Here is a 15,270-nt window from a genome sequence, read left to right on the forward strand (position 1 = left end):
CCAGGGAGACCAGTCCCACCAGGTAATGTAGCTAGCATCATCATTATTATATCAGCCGCCCGTCCGGCATCCCGCGCTCCCTGGCCGGCTCCAGGGAGACCAGTCCCACCAGGTAATGTAGCTAGCATCATCATTATTATATCAGCCGCCCGTCCGGCATCCCGCGCTCCCTGGCCGGCTCCAGGGAGACCAGTCCCACCAGGTAATGTAGCTAGCATCATCATTATTATATCAGCCGCCCGTCCGGCATCCCGCGCTCCCTGGCCGGCTCCAGGGAGACCAGTCCCACCAGGTAATGTAGCTAGCATCATCATTATTATATCAGCCGCCCGTCCGGCATCCCGCGCTCCCTGGCCGGCTCCAGGGAGACCAGTCCCACCAGGTAATGTAGCTAGCATCATCATTATTATATCAGCCGCCCGTCCGGCATCCCGCGCTCCCTGGCCGGCTCCAGGGAGACCAGTCCCACCAGGTAATGTAGCTAGCATCATCATTATTATATCAGCCGCCCGTCCGGCATCCCGCGCTCCCTGGCCGGCTCCAGGGAGACCAGTCCCACCAGGTAATGTAGCTAGCATCATCATTATTATATCAGCCGCCCGTCCGGCATCCCGCGCTCCCTGGCCGGCTCCAGGGAGACCAGTCCCACCAGGTAATGTAGCTAGCATCATCATTATTATATCAGCCGCCCGTCCGGCATCCCGCGCTCCCTGGCCGGCTCCAGGGAGACCAGTCCCACCAGGTAATGTAGCTAGCATCATCATTATTATATCAGCCGCCCGTCCGGCATCCCGCGCTCCCTGGCCGGCTCCAGGGAGACCAGTCCCACCAGGTAATGTAGCTAGCATCATCATTATTATATCAGCCGCCCGTCCGGCATCCCGCGCTCCCTGGCCGGCTCCAGGGAGACCAGTCCCACCAGGTAATGTAGCTAGCATCATCATTATTATATCAGCCGCCCGTCCGGCATCCCGCGCTCCCTGGCCGGCTCCAGGGAGACCAGTCCCACCAGGTAATGTAGCTAGCATCATCATTATTATATCAGCCGCCCGTCCGGCATCCCGCGCTCCCTGGCCGGCTCCAGGGAGACCAGTCCCACCAGGTAATGTAGCTAGCATCATCATTATTATATCAGCCACGTTCACTGCTTAACTAAGGTAACTATTGTAAGAGGAAACTTTATTATAATGCCAGTTGCCTAGTGAGCGAAACCTTTGTATTTCCAGCCTGGGTTACCGCCATGTGTGATTTATAAGTTTATTATTATATTAAATTCATAAGTTTGTTGACATAGAAAAAAGTCCCAGCATTTAGACCCTTTTTTGTGGATTTAAATTAAAAAAAAATTAACTCGGCCAAATGTCGACTCATCAAATGTAAAAAAAAAATATGTTTTTATATAGGAAATCACTTGTAAACCTTTTGATCGCCACAGTCTGCTCTAAACGACAAACAAAACTAAGCCAATCTGCTTATCAGCTGTAGACGACACGAAAACGTCATTTTTAGTACTGTTTGTACTGTGGCACTTATTATTGTTAAACATTGTCACTGTATACTAATCCCCACGTGTAAATCCCCAGGAGTGGTCGGTCGAGCAGCGTGGTGGGCGCTACGGTCCGCCGGCGCGAGTCCATGGAGCGCACGGCGCCCAGCCGCGCGCCCGCCGCCACGCTGCGCCTGCTGCAGCAGACCAGGGACGCCGAGGCACTGCTGCGGGTATGTCATACCCCTATACTTTGGTATAACATTTAGGAAACAGAGAGTAAAGTTCCCTAAGAAAAAGAGGATCCTCCGACCAGGCGAGGTGATCGTGCCTGGCGGGCTTTCTGCCCAACTGTTGTTCGTTGGGATTTTCTATCCATGTTATTTCAAATGCAAAGTTCATATGCGATGCAGGATATTTATGACGTCATCCATTGATTTTGCTCGTCGATAGTCTATGTGCGACTTGTTAAAGTGTCGCCACAAACACTATCTTCATCACCAACTCATCACGCCTGCCTCCCATGCAACTAGGTAGAAACGTCATGGGGGAGCAGGTCTAATTAGGGGACATGGAATGTCGAATGGTGTGACATACTTGTTTCGCGTCTCCATTCAATAAACTCTTCATGCATGCTCATTGATTCAAGATGTTTTTTATTTTAACCCTTTTTTTAGTTAATCGCGTGCGACGCCTTCTACAGACTTCTCTAAGATCTTAAAGACTTCTTTCGTATATCTGCTAGAATCTGTCCTTTTAATATAATCTTTAGGTTGCTTTCCACCAGAGATGTGCTATGTTACGTTCTTGTGGATGCGTTTAGTTTCCACATAGCTTAGCACTGATATAAACAGACTCAGCTAAGCTATATTTTTATATGGAAAGATACGTGCTATGGATGGCTTCCCTATTATCAACACATTGCTACTAAAGAAGGATTACTAATGTTTATTCTATTTGTTCCCTCAGAGTCCGGAAGACAGTTCAGCATGCGAGGGTGGTCGCGGTCGGGATGATGACTCGGAGGCGTCCAGCGTCTGTTCCGAGCGCAGCCTCGACTCGTACAGGAGACATGATGTGAGTACCACCATCTACTTAATATTACTATTATATTTATTAAATCATTCTGTTTCCTGCATTAAATTCACCAAGGGAAGTGGAAGCTATTGTTTTCTTTTTCTTCTCCTCTAATAATATCTTCTGATTTAATTCGTTGCGGGATCCAAGACAGTCACTCATGTCCCTGGGACGCGCCAGACTTCAGTGTTCCGGTGTTTTCATGGTTGTATCTACTGTAGATCCTGGTGCACAGGAGTTGCAGCGGTATGGGAGGGCTTGTCCCATTCCAACATCAGGAAATTTCTTGACTTTTATCGCCATAATATTAACCAAATCCCCCTTACCCTCTCCAGTCAGTATCGTGGTCGGGCTCAGCGTCCCGCCTGGGGTGGGAGTGTGGGTCCCCACCCCCTCCCCCGCCGCCGGACGACATCATCGCCCTCTGTGCCTGCACACACTGGACTGAACGGAAAGATGGACTTACGCATTTGGTAAGTACATACAAACATAAAGTCAAAGCATTTATTTCAATTAATCCTAAATAAGGCACTTTTAAAACGTCAAATTACATCATACATGTATATTCAATTAATATTAAATAGTCACTGACTCTTTGGTCGAGTGCCTGCCTCGTTGGTCGAGTGGTCACAAGTGCGATTGCCGGACAAAGAGGTCCCTGTTCGATTCCCACGTCGGGCAAAGTATTGCTGTACTTTTTGCGGTTTATTGAAAATGTCTCAGTAGTAGCACGGAGTCTGGAATTGTGCCCAGTATAATGGCAATAGGCTCACCCCTTATTACATGGGACTTAAACTCAATTGGTGAATAGTGGGTGTACATAGTACAATGGAATTACGTGTTGTAATGTACACCTCTGAAATACAACTTGAACAATGACGTAATGCTATTCAATTTTAAATTGTAAGTACTTAAATATCGTTCTATTTTTTAGACTACTAATTTAAAAAAATAAAAATTATTCAAGTGTATGTACCTATCTGATAAGCATAGTTTCATGTAACTTAAAAAAAAATATTCGATATAAACTAATGCTTGACTACAATCCCACCTGATGGTAAGTAGTGATGTAATCGTTGATGGTGAGGCGCACTAGTTTATTAAGAGCCTATTCACTCTAAACTTGAAGACACCCACATTGTAATCGGACGGACTAACTTTATTCCCCCCCCCCCAGGCGAACTACCTGAACAGCGGTCGGCTGCTGACGGACGAGCAGCTGCGGCGCCTGACGGAGCTGCTGAACAAGATGTTCGTGGACGCGCACACCAAGGTCTTCTCGCTGCTGCTGGACGCCGTCTGCGAGCTGCTGCTGGTGCACTGGCAGCAGCTCAAGGACTGGCTCTATCAGCTCATGTTTAGGTACGCTGTTTTAGCTCAGAGTCAAAATTATTTATTTGAAATAGACCGGAGAAGACACTTTTGAATGTCAAAAGCTCATGTTCAGGTGAGCTGTTTTAAAGTCAAAGTTAAATTATTTCGGATCTGCGGACGACGAGCAAGGGTAGCTCGCCGCCCGACCAGAACCAGACCCGTGCGTGCGTAAAAAAAACAATATGTCTGTCTGTCTGTCGGTCAGTCCTCTAGTGAAGCAATATTAGCCCACTCTACGGATTAGACCACGCTTCGGATTTGCTTTGTCCACTGTTGTTTGAGCGTGGGGTTAAGTTTTCGCTGAAGTGGTTTGATGATGTTTTGATGTGGTTTTGGATTTGTCCACGCGTAGGATTTAGTGTGGGCTTGAACATTTTTATATTTTTTTATGTTTATGTAAAGTGATAGTTAGTAGTGGATTTGATGAAAGTAATGTTTTTCTACGCCTTTAGTGGAGCAATGATTTAATAGTTACGTTTGAAAGATAAAAAATAAGGAATTAGATATTTTATCGCACCCGGTAATGTCATAAGAAGGCGATAGACAATATTATCAACCTATAATAACCCACCAATTTCTCTTTAAGTTACTAACGACCAATTTTAAATAATAACAAACCGTTTGTCAGGATTGGTGATTATGGCAAATGATGTTAAAATAAAATTCTTGTTTAATATTTTAGGTAATTATTAATTTTATGTTTATATTTCTTTTTCCTAGACTACTAATGAAACTGGGCACCGACATCCTGGGCTCCGTACAGAGTAAGATCATGAAGACACTGGACGTCATCCACGAGTGCTTCCCTGCAGAGCTGCAGCTGCATAATATATTCAGGTATGTGTGTATAGTGACCAGAGTTTGACATTGAGAGGTATTGCATACATTTGGCATTGTCGTGGTGGCCCGGAAGTTTAAGACGATCTTAACATTCTCATGAATGAGGGCGCTGGTTCTAAACCAACCAATGTGAAGTTAGTAGTAGTGTTTTTCTGAGTTACATGTTCTAATATTATTTAGACACTGACTACCACTGACAAACGGTGAAGGAAAACATCGTGCTTCTATTTTATCTTACTATGCGAAAGTAATAATCGGAGACCGAATGCTCTCCTTTCTCCTCCCCTAATTTCTAATCACCAATTTCCCAATCGTTATATCCTTAATCTCCAATAAGCCTGCAATTGAACTACTTAGAAAACAACGTGTAAAGGTCCATAAGAAATATGGAGGATACTCCATCCTCTGATCAGGCGAAGTGATCATACCTGGTACTACATCGTACCACATCTGTAATGTATCACCATAATTAATTACAATGTCCCCCCTCCCCCCAGGTTCCTGGCGGACGGGGCGACGGCGCCGACGCCTAAGACGAAGGCGGCGGCGCTGCGGTTCCTGGCGGACCTGGCGCACGACTACTGCACGCCCAACTCGCTCGCACTCGCGCTGCACGGTACGGAGACTTACTCACTTATGTTGCTTAACACATTGAACGCCCAGGGGGTCACCGGACTACCTAGCGGGTTTACCGGGGCTCCGGCTCGACAAGCAGGAGAAGGAACGGGGTGGTTTTTAGTCAGTAAGAGTCTGACACTCCCTCTCGCCTCGCCCAAGGCGGAAGAAGTCATTGGATGATTTTCCCCCCACAAAAAAAGGGGGTCACCGGTGACGGACGTTAGCGGAGGATTTGCCTTCAACAGTTTTCTATTGGCAGTCAAAGATTTAACCATATGTGCCAACCCGCATTGAGCAAGTGTGGTGATTAATGTTCAAACTTTCGAGAAGAGGCCTTTGGTCAACAGTGGCCACTTATATTATTAATGAAATGTAAAACTAGTGTGTAATTAATTATTAAATTGTGGTTAATGTGTGAGAAAAGGCTTTTGGTTAGCAGTTGTCATTTATAAGCTGTTGACGTGATGTGAAATAGACTAGGTGGCTAATTTAAAATGATTTCATTAATTATGTGGCTTTAAAACTCTTATTTATATTTGTTACTCCTATACTGCCCTAAGGTGTCGTAATAGATCACAAAAGGACAACAGTGGATCCCGATAATCCGGTCCTGTCTAATCCGACGTCTGCTTCGATGGTTTTTGCCACCAAAATAATCTGAATGCTCTATAATCTGAAAAATTGTATAGTCCGACAGTCCTGTGTAATGTTTGTCGGATCCCCTGCAATCCAATGTATAATGACGTATACCCCCCTCACCCAGGCGGAGCGACAGGAGTAGCGGGTCGTGCCCTGGTGAAGGTATCTGCCCTAGCGGCCGACCCGCGCGCCGCCGACGTGCGAGTGTGTGCTCGGCGGGCACTGGCCTCGCTGTACGACTGTAATCCTGTACCCGTGAGTTACCGTTAATAAAAATAATAAATCTTTAAAGTATCAACACTCAATGGATTAGTAACTACTGAATCTTTGCTTCACAATTTCGGATAAAATTCTAAAGTAACGATTAAACACATGCCTATCCAGCCTATCTGCAGTCATACCCAGAATGCTATTATTTAACGTTATATCACGTACAAAGCAAGATTTTATATAACTAGATTCGAGTTGGTTTTTATAACACTTTTATAAGGTCGATCTGTAACAAACTGTAATAAAATTTTAGACATCTAAATTACACATTTATAATTGTTGTAACATCATGAAACTCAAGGTAATGAGGTAACTCATTCGTAGACTTGCGTAGACCAGACGACCCTGTAATATTATGGTCCAGTATACTGTTTTCATGTTGGACCTGAAGGGTCGCTGATGAAATCTCAAACTAATAAACAAATTGAGTTTAAAATTCATGAAATATAGTTATATGTGAGTTTATTTCTAATTTTTCCTACATTACGGGGATATGACTAAAAAGCATGTTTTTTGTTAATTATATTAAACAAATAGTTTAATTTATTCTTATGTTTAGTTCACGGCGCTTATGAGCGAGCTGCCAGCGGAGACGCAGGCGCTGGTCAACGGAGTGGTACAACAACATGTACGGCGGACTTCCAGCAGTGAGTGTCTCATACTGGTTCTGTGTATTGCTTACTAGCTTCTGCCAGTGGCTTTGTCCGCATTCCCATGGGATAAAAAGTAGTCTATGCGTTGTAGTGTGTGTGACACTTCGCCCTTATAACTGTATTATGCAACTAACTTACGAAGCTGCGGACTACCTAGCGGGTTTACCGGGGCTCCGGCTCGAAAAGCAGGAGTAGGAACGGGGTGGTTTTTAGGTCAGACACTCCCTCTCGCCTCACCCAAGGCGGGAGAAGCCATTGGAAAATAAAATTTTCCCACCTCAAAAAAAAAAATTGCAATTAACTAAATAATAAGTACTGTACTTATTAGGGTGAGGTGTCACACACAACAGTGTTATTCCAGACCATAATCTACACACTGTTTCAAATTTCATCCCGATCCTTTCAGCAGTTTTGATGTGATTGAGTAACCAACACGATCTTTCGCATTTATAATAGTAGTAGTAAGATATTAGTAATGTATGGATGTTTGTTACTCTTTTACTCAAAAACTACTGAAAAGTTTTGGACGAAATGTGCCACAGAAATAGATTATAGTCTGGAATAACACCCAGAGGTTCGTTGTCCCAGTATAATAAGCTATCATTAGAACTTGAAACGGGAACATGGTAAATATCCCGTTTCAAGTTGTAATGATAGTGTTAGTGACCATGTAAGTTTAAAAACAGTATAATAAGCTATGCCCCCCAGCAGGCTCGGACAGTCCGCTGCGCACGGTGAGCGGCGCGTCCAACTCGGGCGCGGACGACGTGTACTCGCGCATACGGAAGACTACCTCCGAGATACACACCTACACCGCGCAGCATAGCAACGGTATGGAGCCTTATTTTCTTTATTTTATTTTTTTTGTTCACGGGGATATCTTCGAAATCTTCGGGGGGGGGGGAACTAGGAAGTAACGTTAAAATGGGGTGAATAGGGTTCAAGAGGTGAAAGGGACAGAAGAGAGGTGAATAGGTATAGGGGAATTCTTCATAGTATCTATTCACCCCTCTTCTGTCCCTATTCACCTCTCGATCCCTATTCACCCCATTTTACGGTATGCTATTTGTCCACTGCTGAACAAATGTCTCCCTCTTAGTCCTCCACGTAGAACAGTGAACGTCTTTCGGCTGATGATGATGATGATGGTATTTGTACCTCACTACAATCTCCCTGATGGCCATGTAAAGGAGGCACCGGGTCCTTTTAGTAGACTGACCCCGGAGTATGGTTATGTATCCCAAAAACTTAGTTTCTGTATGTGTCTATTTTTCACTGATTTCTCCAATTGTATAATCTTGAATACAAATAAAAATAGGGTTTCTCGCTATTGCTATACAACTGTCAAAAACATTAATACTTTTATGTAATGCATATTTGTATTTTATTTTTTATTATTTATTTAGACAACCAGTAGTTGTTATATTAAAGCGTCCACATGCCCGCATCGCACTCACCGTACGCAACGGATTTTAGTTTGTCTTGTATGGAAACTCATACAACTGCATTAACTCATATGATGCGTACCGATGACGTCAAACGGAATGCGTACGATGCGTGCGATGCGTAGGATGTCTGTGGACACATACACTTAGTTCTAAAACACATACACTTAGTTCTAAACACTTATATATGTTATAATTAATTTAAATTATTATACATTTTAAGGTTTCACAACATGCATTTAATTTGATTCCCAGCGGAGTGCGGCAACCACATGTCGAGCAAGGATTCCGGCATCAGCCAGATGTCGGACGTCACGCTCTCCAACAAGGGACACAACGGGGTGCCCAACGGACACTACACCGCGTCAGTATACTTGTTTATTTTACTTTATTATATACAATGGTGGTATACAAGGACTCGGCCATCAGCCAGATGTCGGACGTCACGCTCTCCAACAAGGGACACAACGGGGTGCCCAACGGACACTACACCGCGTCAGTATACTTGTTTATTTTACTTTATTATATACAATGGTGGTATACAAGGACTCGGCCATCAGCCAGATGTCGGACGTCACGCTCTCCAACAAGGGACACAACGGGGTGCCCAACGGACACTACACCGCGTCAGTATACTTGTTTATTTTACTTTATTATATACAATGGTGGTATACAAGGACTCGGCCATCAGCCAGATGTCGGACGTCACGCTCTCCAACAAGGGACACAACGGGGTGCCCAACGGACACTACACCGCGTCAGTATACTTGTTTATTTTACTTTATTATATACAATGGTGGTATACAAGGACTCGGCCATCAGCCAGATGTCGGACGTCACGCTCTCCAACAAGGGACACAACGGGGTGCCCAACGGACACTACACCGCGTCAGTATACTTGTTTATTTTACTTTATTATATACAATGGTGGTATACAAGGACTCGGCCATCAGCCAGATGTCGGACGTCACGCTCTCCAACAAGGGACACAACGGGGTGCCCAACGGACACTACACCGCGTCAGTATACTTGTTTATTTTACTTTATTATATACAATGGTGGTATACAAGGACTCGGCCATCAGCCAGATGTCGGACGTCACGCTCTCCAACAAGGGACACAACGGGGTGCCCAACGGACACTACACCGCGTCAGTATACTTGTTTATTTTACTTTATTATATACAATGGTGGTATACAAGGACTCGGCCATCAGCCAGATGTCGGACGTCACGCTCTCCAACAAGGGACACAACGGGGTGCCCAACGGACACTACACCGCGTCAGTATACTTGTTTATTTTACTTTATTATATACAATGGTGGTATACAAGGACTCGGCCATCAGCCAGATGTCGGACGTCACGCTCTCCAACAAGGGACACAACGGGGTGCCCAACGGACACTACACCGCGTCAGTATACTTGTTTATTTTACTTTATTATATACAATGGTGGTATACAAGGACTCGGCCATCAGCCAGATGTCGGACGTCACGCTCTCCAACAAGGGACACAACGGGGTGCCCAACGGACACTACACCGCGTCAGTATACTTGTTTATTTTACTTTATTATATACAATGGTGGTATACAAGGACTCGGCCATCAGCCAGATGTCGGACGTCACGCTCTCCAACAAGGGACACAACGGGGTGCCCAACGGACACTACACCGCGTCAGTATACTTGTTTATTTTACTATTTTACTATGCTATATAAAATGGTAGACGCAGCGGCGGCCTTACCCATTGCGAGGCTCCGGGCGGCAGGTCTTTGCGAGGCCCTTTGTCCTTCGTAAAAAGTATGTGATGCGAAAGTAGGTCTGGTTGTTTGGTTTAGGTACTTGTTATGTTTGACGAGAAATACTAAAGTTATACAAATAAATTAAATTTGAGTTTTAAAAGATTTTACTTTGAAAGATTTGCAAAATTAACAAATACAGAGATGATACATTTTAAAATTGATGTTTGCGACTTTTCCTAAGACTAAAATTTTTAATTATAAAATACTTTTTACAAAAAAATAATCCGATTTCACTAAAAAAGTTAAAAATAACTTTAATTTCGGAAGTCGGTGTAACAAACAAATAATAGCGAGAAACACCGAGAAGTCGGATTATTTTTTTGTAAAAAGTATTATATTTCACACTTTTTAGTTGCGATACTCAGTATCGCAACTAAAAAAACCGGCCAAGTGCGAGTCGGACTCGCTCATGAAGGGTTCCGTAACAGCAAGTAGATGACATAATATAAAAGTTGTAAAATAACTTGGTTTTACATAGGTTTTGTATGAACGACAAAGTTATATTTGCGGTTTTTGAAAATGTTTTATCTCTAAAAAACTAATAATGATATCTCGTTCAAACCAATTTTCGTTGTTGGTTTCCATTGAAATCTACAGCATATATTTTTTTTAGTTTTCTCACTCTCTTATTTTAAAAGTTAGAGGGGGGGGGGGCGACACACATTTTCCACTTTGGAAGCGTCTAACTTTCAAACGATTGATTTTGACGAAAAATGGTTTTAGGAACCTTAATGTCTTTTTTAAAGACCTATCCATAGACACCCATCACGGATATGTTAGCGGAACTGATTAAAAAAAAATTTTTTTTTGAATCAGTTCCATGTATGGAGTGTCTTTTTTTGAATCAGTACCTTTAATTTTTAAATTTATTGATTTTTATTCAAAATTCGAATAGCGGTTACCAAAATACATCATCTTACAAATTTTCAACTATAGGCCCAACAGTTTCGGAAATAAATGGCTGTGACATACGGACGGACGGACAGACGAACAGACAGACATGACGAATCTATAAGTGTTCTGTTTTTTGCCATTTGGCTACGGAACCCTAAAAGTCGGTTAAAATTCTCTATCTCAATAACTACTTTATTTATTTGTATTGTCACAGTCACTTAATTAACTTTATTTTGATTTCTATGTGAGTATAAAGTTCCATTGGCCATTTCTGGTCTTCTTCATCAGTTCCACCTCTTCAAAGGTTACTTTTTGACTGTAAATGCTTCAAGTCTAGATGAATATACCAACATTACTATATAGTTCCCTATAATATTTGAAGAGTTCCCTCGATTTCTCTAAGATCCCATCATCAGATCCTAACTTGGTGACAATGGGACCACCTCAGAACTATCTACTTTCGAACAAAAAAATAATTTTGAAAATCCGTCGACAAATGACGGAGTATTCGATGACAAACATACAAAAAAAAAAAAACATACAAACAGCCGAACATAGTACCTCCTCCTTTTTGTGAAGTCGGTAAAAACAGAATAATCTAACGAATGAGCTACGTCATTTTCGATGGAAAGAATAACAAGGGCTGAAAGCCGATCTTGTGTCATCGAATTCCTCAAATATGTTTTAAAGATTTTAAGCCTCGAAAAACTCCTTTCAGCAGACGCAACTGTAACAGGTGTGGTGGCAATAATTCTCAGGACTATTTCGATAGTGGGGTAAACTTCGGTTAATTTTTTTTCTATTATGTATTTCAGCACCGAGATAATGTCGTCGTTTCCTTCATACACACGAATGAACATATTCAGTTCTTCGTACAATTCATGTCCATCAATATCACATGATTCTCCTACTGTCATAGATATTTGCAAGTCGCTGCATCGTTTCAAAAGTTCACTATCACTAATTTCCTTTAATCTTTTTGTATTATACATGAAACCAAATATGCTCTCATGGTGTTTAAGTGCCTCAAACCTAGGATGACAGCTTGCGCGCACGTTGTGGACAATAACATAAAAATAGTTTATTTTGAAAATCTCTTCCGCATTCAATTCATGAACTTCAATTCAATTTTGCAACAAATGCGTTGGAAGTACACTGCCAAGACATTATTGTAAAATTAAAGCTGTTTTAGTAATTTTAATGGAATTAGTTAAGTAACTAACTTTATTTTAATTTACCGCTATGTTATAATCTGAATAAGTAGGTAATTAAGGATCAAAATAAAAAGTTTTAAAAAATCTATATTTTTTTAAATTTGCTTGGGTTGTGTAGCGCGAGGCCCTTGCAAGAGCGAGGCCCCGGGCGATTGCCCTGTTCGCCACCCCCTAAGGCCGCCTCTGGGTAGACGAATCACTTCATGGTAAGCAATCGCCGCCTTCCATGGACATTTGAAACACCAGAGGTGTTACATTGTGCGTTGTCGGTTTTGGCCTTTTGGCGTTTAGGAATTTAAGGGTTATTGGGAAATTGGGAAGGGGGGAATTGTGCCTCCGGTAACCTCACTTACACAACGCAAGCGTTATTTCACGTCGGTTTTCTGTGAGGTCGTGGTATCACTCCGGTCGAGCCGAAGCATGGCTCTCCCACACTTCACAACCATTATCAAATGAACACCAGCTCCGGATAAACTCGAAATAGATCAGGCCGTAACATAGCAGCCAGATACTAACCACCACAGATGGGGCCCAGAAGAGCTGACGCCTGAACCAGAGCTGCGGACTACCTAGCGAGTTTACCGGGGCTCTGAATAGAGAAGCAGGAGTAGGAACGGGGTAGTTTTTAATCAGTACGAGTGTGATACTCCCTCTTCATGTTGAGTAGTAATTGGAGGATTCCCCCACCCTCCCTCAAAAAAGCTAGACACTAAAAAACTGGGTATATTTATAATAATATCAACAGTCTATTAATGAATTATTTGTTTCACAGTGAGACGCTAAACCGCGCGGCGTCGGCGGACAGTTCTGAAGAGGCCAACAGTACGAAGGAGTCGTCGCCCGTACCCGCGCACCACCGGCTCGACTTCCATACACACGGGTAAGGGAAACACATAGTTTAGAACATTTTATATTGATTATTCTGCGCCACGATTGACTATAGATGATTAGCATAAACCGGGCTAATTAGCTACTGTCGACAATAGGCGATGATATAACGTTTTGAGAATAGTAGCCTTAGTACGAGTTTGCTTTACGTATGAGCACGAATCAGTCCCGAGCGCGTTCTCGTTTCGATTATTTTAAACGTAAAGCAAACTCTTACTAAGAGTAAAGTTCTCTAATATCAAAAAAGAAGGATCCGCCAACCAGACAAGGTGATCAACTGTTGATTGTTGGGATTTTCTATCCAATATTCACATGTCGATGTAGGGTTTATCACGTTATCCGTTGATTTGCTAGTCGTTTGACGATTTCTGTCGCCTGTCACTTCGTATATCGCCACAAACTCATTTTTAAGTACATTTTGTGTGTCGTGTATCCAACTGCGGCAATCAATAGGTTAAGAAATAATTTGACGTAAAATATTATGAAGCTGCATAATATACTTTAACTGTTTCATAAAAAAATCTTAGCAAGCTATCGTTGTATTGCAGGGAGTTTAACTCTAGTCAGCTGGGCCGCGACAAGATCCGCCCGTACGAGACCGACGAGAACGGATACATTATTACTAAATGTAAGTAAACATGTTTATATTTCTTACTACCTACTTGCTTTAACAGCCTATAAGTGGCCACTGCTGACCATAGGCCTCTTCTCACACGGAGAAGGTTTGAGCTTTGATCACCATGCTTGTTCAATGCGAATCGCCGATTTCAAAATTATAAGCTCAGGTTTCCTCACGATGTTTTCTTTCACCATTTGACAATGGTATCTAAATAATCATAGAAATCATATTATATAACACGGAAAATGTCATGCATGAGAAGCCACCACGACTTTTATTTCTTATAATTACCTAATTTATGAAAAGTGGCTGATTGAATCTTAAGCTATCTACTAGGAAACATATTTTTTTTAATTTTTATTAAATAAATCGGAGGGTTTAATCACATAGTGATTATGTCACCCTCATAGGAACCTTAACATAATATACACATTAACATAAAACAACTTAATATCTATTAACGAAAAATTGTTTAACTAATAAATACAATTCTCTAGCTTTATCTGATAATGGAAGAGACAAAACACTGTTATATTTTCCTACATCATAATTTGATGTAGGAAATATTTCTTTTATGAGCAGACCTGAAATAGGCACAGCTTTAAGACTTCGCTCAGGATGCATTCCGACCAATGGTTTTGCATATACTGTGGGTAAAAGAAACATACTTTGTTTTAGCGTATTAGATTAAAAGCGTCTTTTTACTGAACCCAACCTGTTCTCTTGCAGCGGGTCTCCGCGAGCCGGAGGTCCTGGAGGCGCTGTGCAAGCTGGACGTGGGCGCGGCGCCGCCCGAGCACTGGGAGCGGCTGTTGCTGGCCACGCACGAGCTGCTCAAGTACGGCGACTGCAGGAAGCCCGCCGAGTACTTCAAGTTCGTATATACACTTTATTATACTCATACTGTAGTAAAAACGACCACCCTCACTCTTGCCGTGGGTGTCGTATACCCGACTAAGGGAGGTGACATAGCAACACTCTCTGATATCTCTCTGCCATGTGTTGAGATCATGGCAATCTTTCCTACTCTAGTGCATCCATCAGAAGACCAATTGAAATAAATGTGCTTTTCCACCAGAGATGTACTATGCTACGTTGCTGTGGATGCGTTTGGCTTCCAGCAATCATATTCATTGGTACACATAGCTTAGCACTGGTGGAAACGGTCTCAACTAAGCTATGTTTTTTATATTTCCTACTATCGATACATCGCAAACTCGAGCTGCGCATCTTCCTCGCACAGCTACATAGCTTAGTATCAGTGGAAACGGTCCCATAGTTTCACAACTTAGCTAGTAGCATAGCTACATAGCACGTCTGGTAGAAAAGCATCCTAATACTATAATGTTTATATTATACTAGCGACCCGCCCCAACTTCGCATTGGAGCAGTGGTGATATTATGCATGTATTATACATATAAACCTTCCTCTTGAATCACTCTATCTATTAA

The 15,270-nt window shown here is 42.6% G+C and overlaps 1 protein-coding gene across 1 annotated transcript in view; it reads left to right on the forward strand.

The window, feature by feature from the left end:
• The window catches only part of LOC118280082 (CLIP-associating protein), a 76,318-nt gene that overhangs the window by 47,056 nt on the left and 13,992 nt on the right, over positions 1 to 15,270 (forward strand). The window contains 13 exon segments of the mRNA XM_050702783.1: positions 1,584 to 1,719; positions 2,456 to 2,563; positions 2,899 to 3,036; positions 3,741 to 3,925; positions 4,658 to 4,774; positions 5,275 to 5,393; positions 6,159 to 6,289; positions 6,864 to 6,951; positions 7,666 to 7,788; positions 8,658 to 8,766; positions 13,084 to 13,191; positions 13,748 to 13,827; positions 14,548 to 14,692. Of these exon segments, the coding sequence (XP_050558740.1) occupies positions 1,584 to 1,719; positions 2,456 to 2,563; positions 2,899 to 3,036; positions 3,741 to 3,925; positions 4,658 to 4,774; positions 5,275 to 5,393; positions 6,159 to 6,289; positions 6,864 to 6,951; positions 7,666 to 7,788; positions 8,658 to 8,766; positions 13,084 to 13,191; positions 13,748 to 13,827; positions 14,548 to 14,692 (1,587 nt within the window).

Source organism: Spodoptera frugiperda, chromosome 22, assembly GCF_023101765.2.
Source record: "Spodoptera frugiperda isolate SF20-4 chromosome 22, AGI-APGP_CSIRO_Sfru_2.0, whole genome shotgun sequence".
Taxonomy (NCBI): domain Eukaryota; kingdom Metazoa; phylum Arthropoda; class Insecta; order Lepidoptera; family Noctuidae; genus Spodoptera; species Spodoptera frugiperda.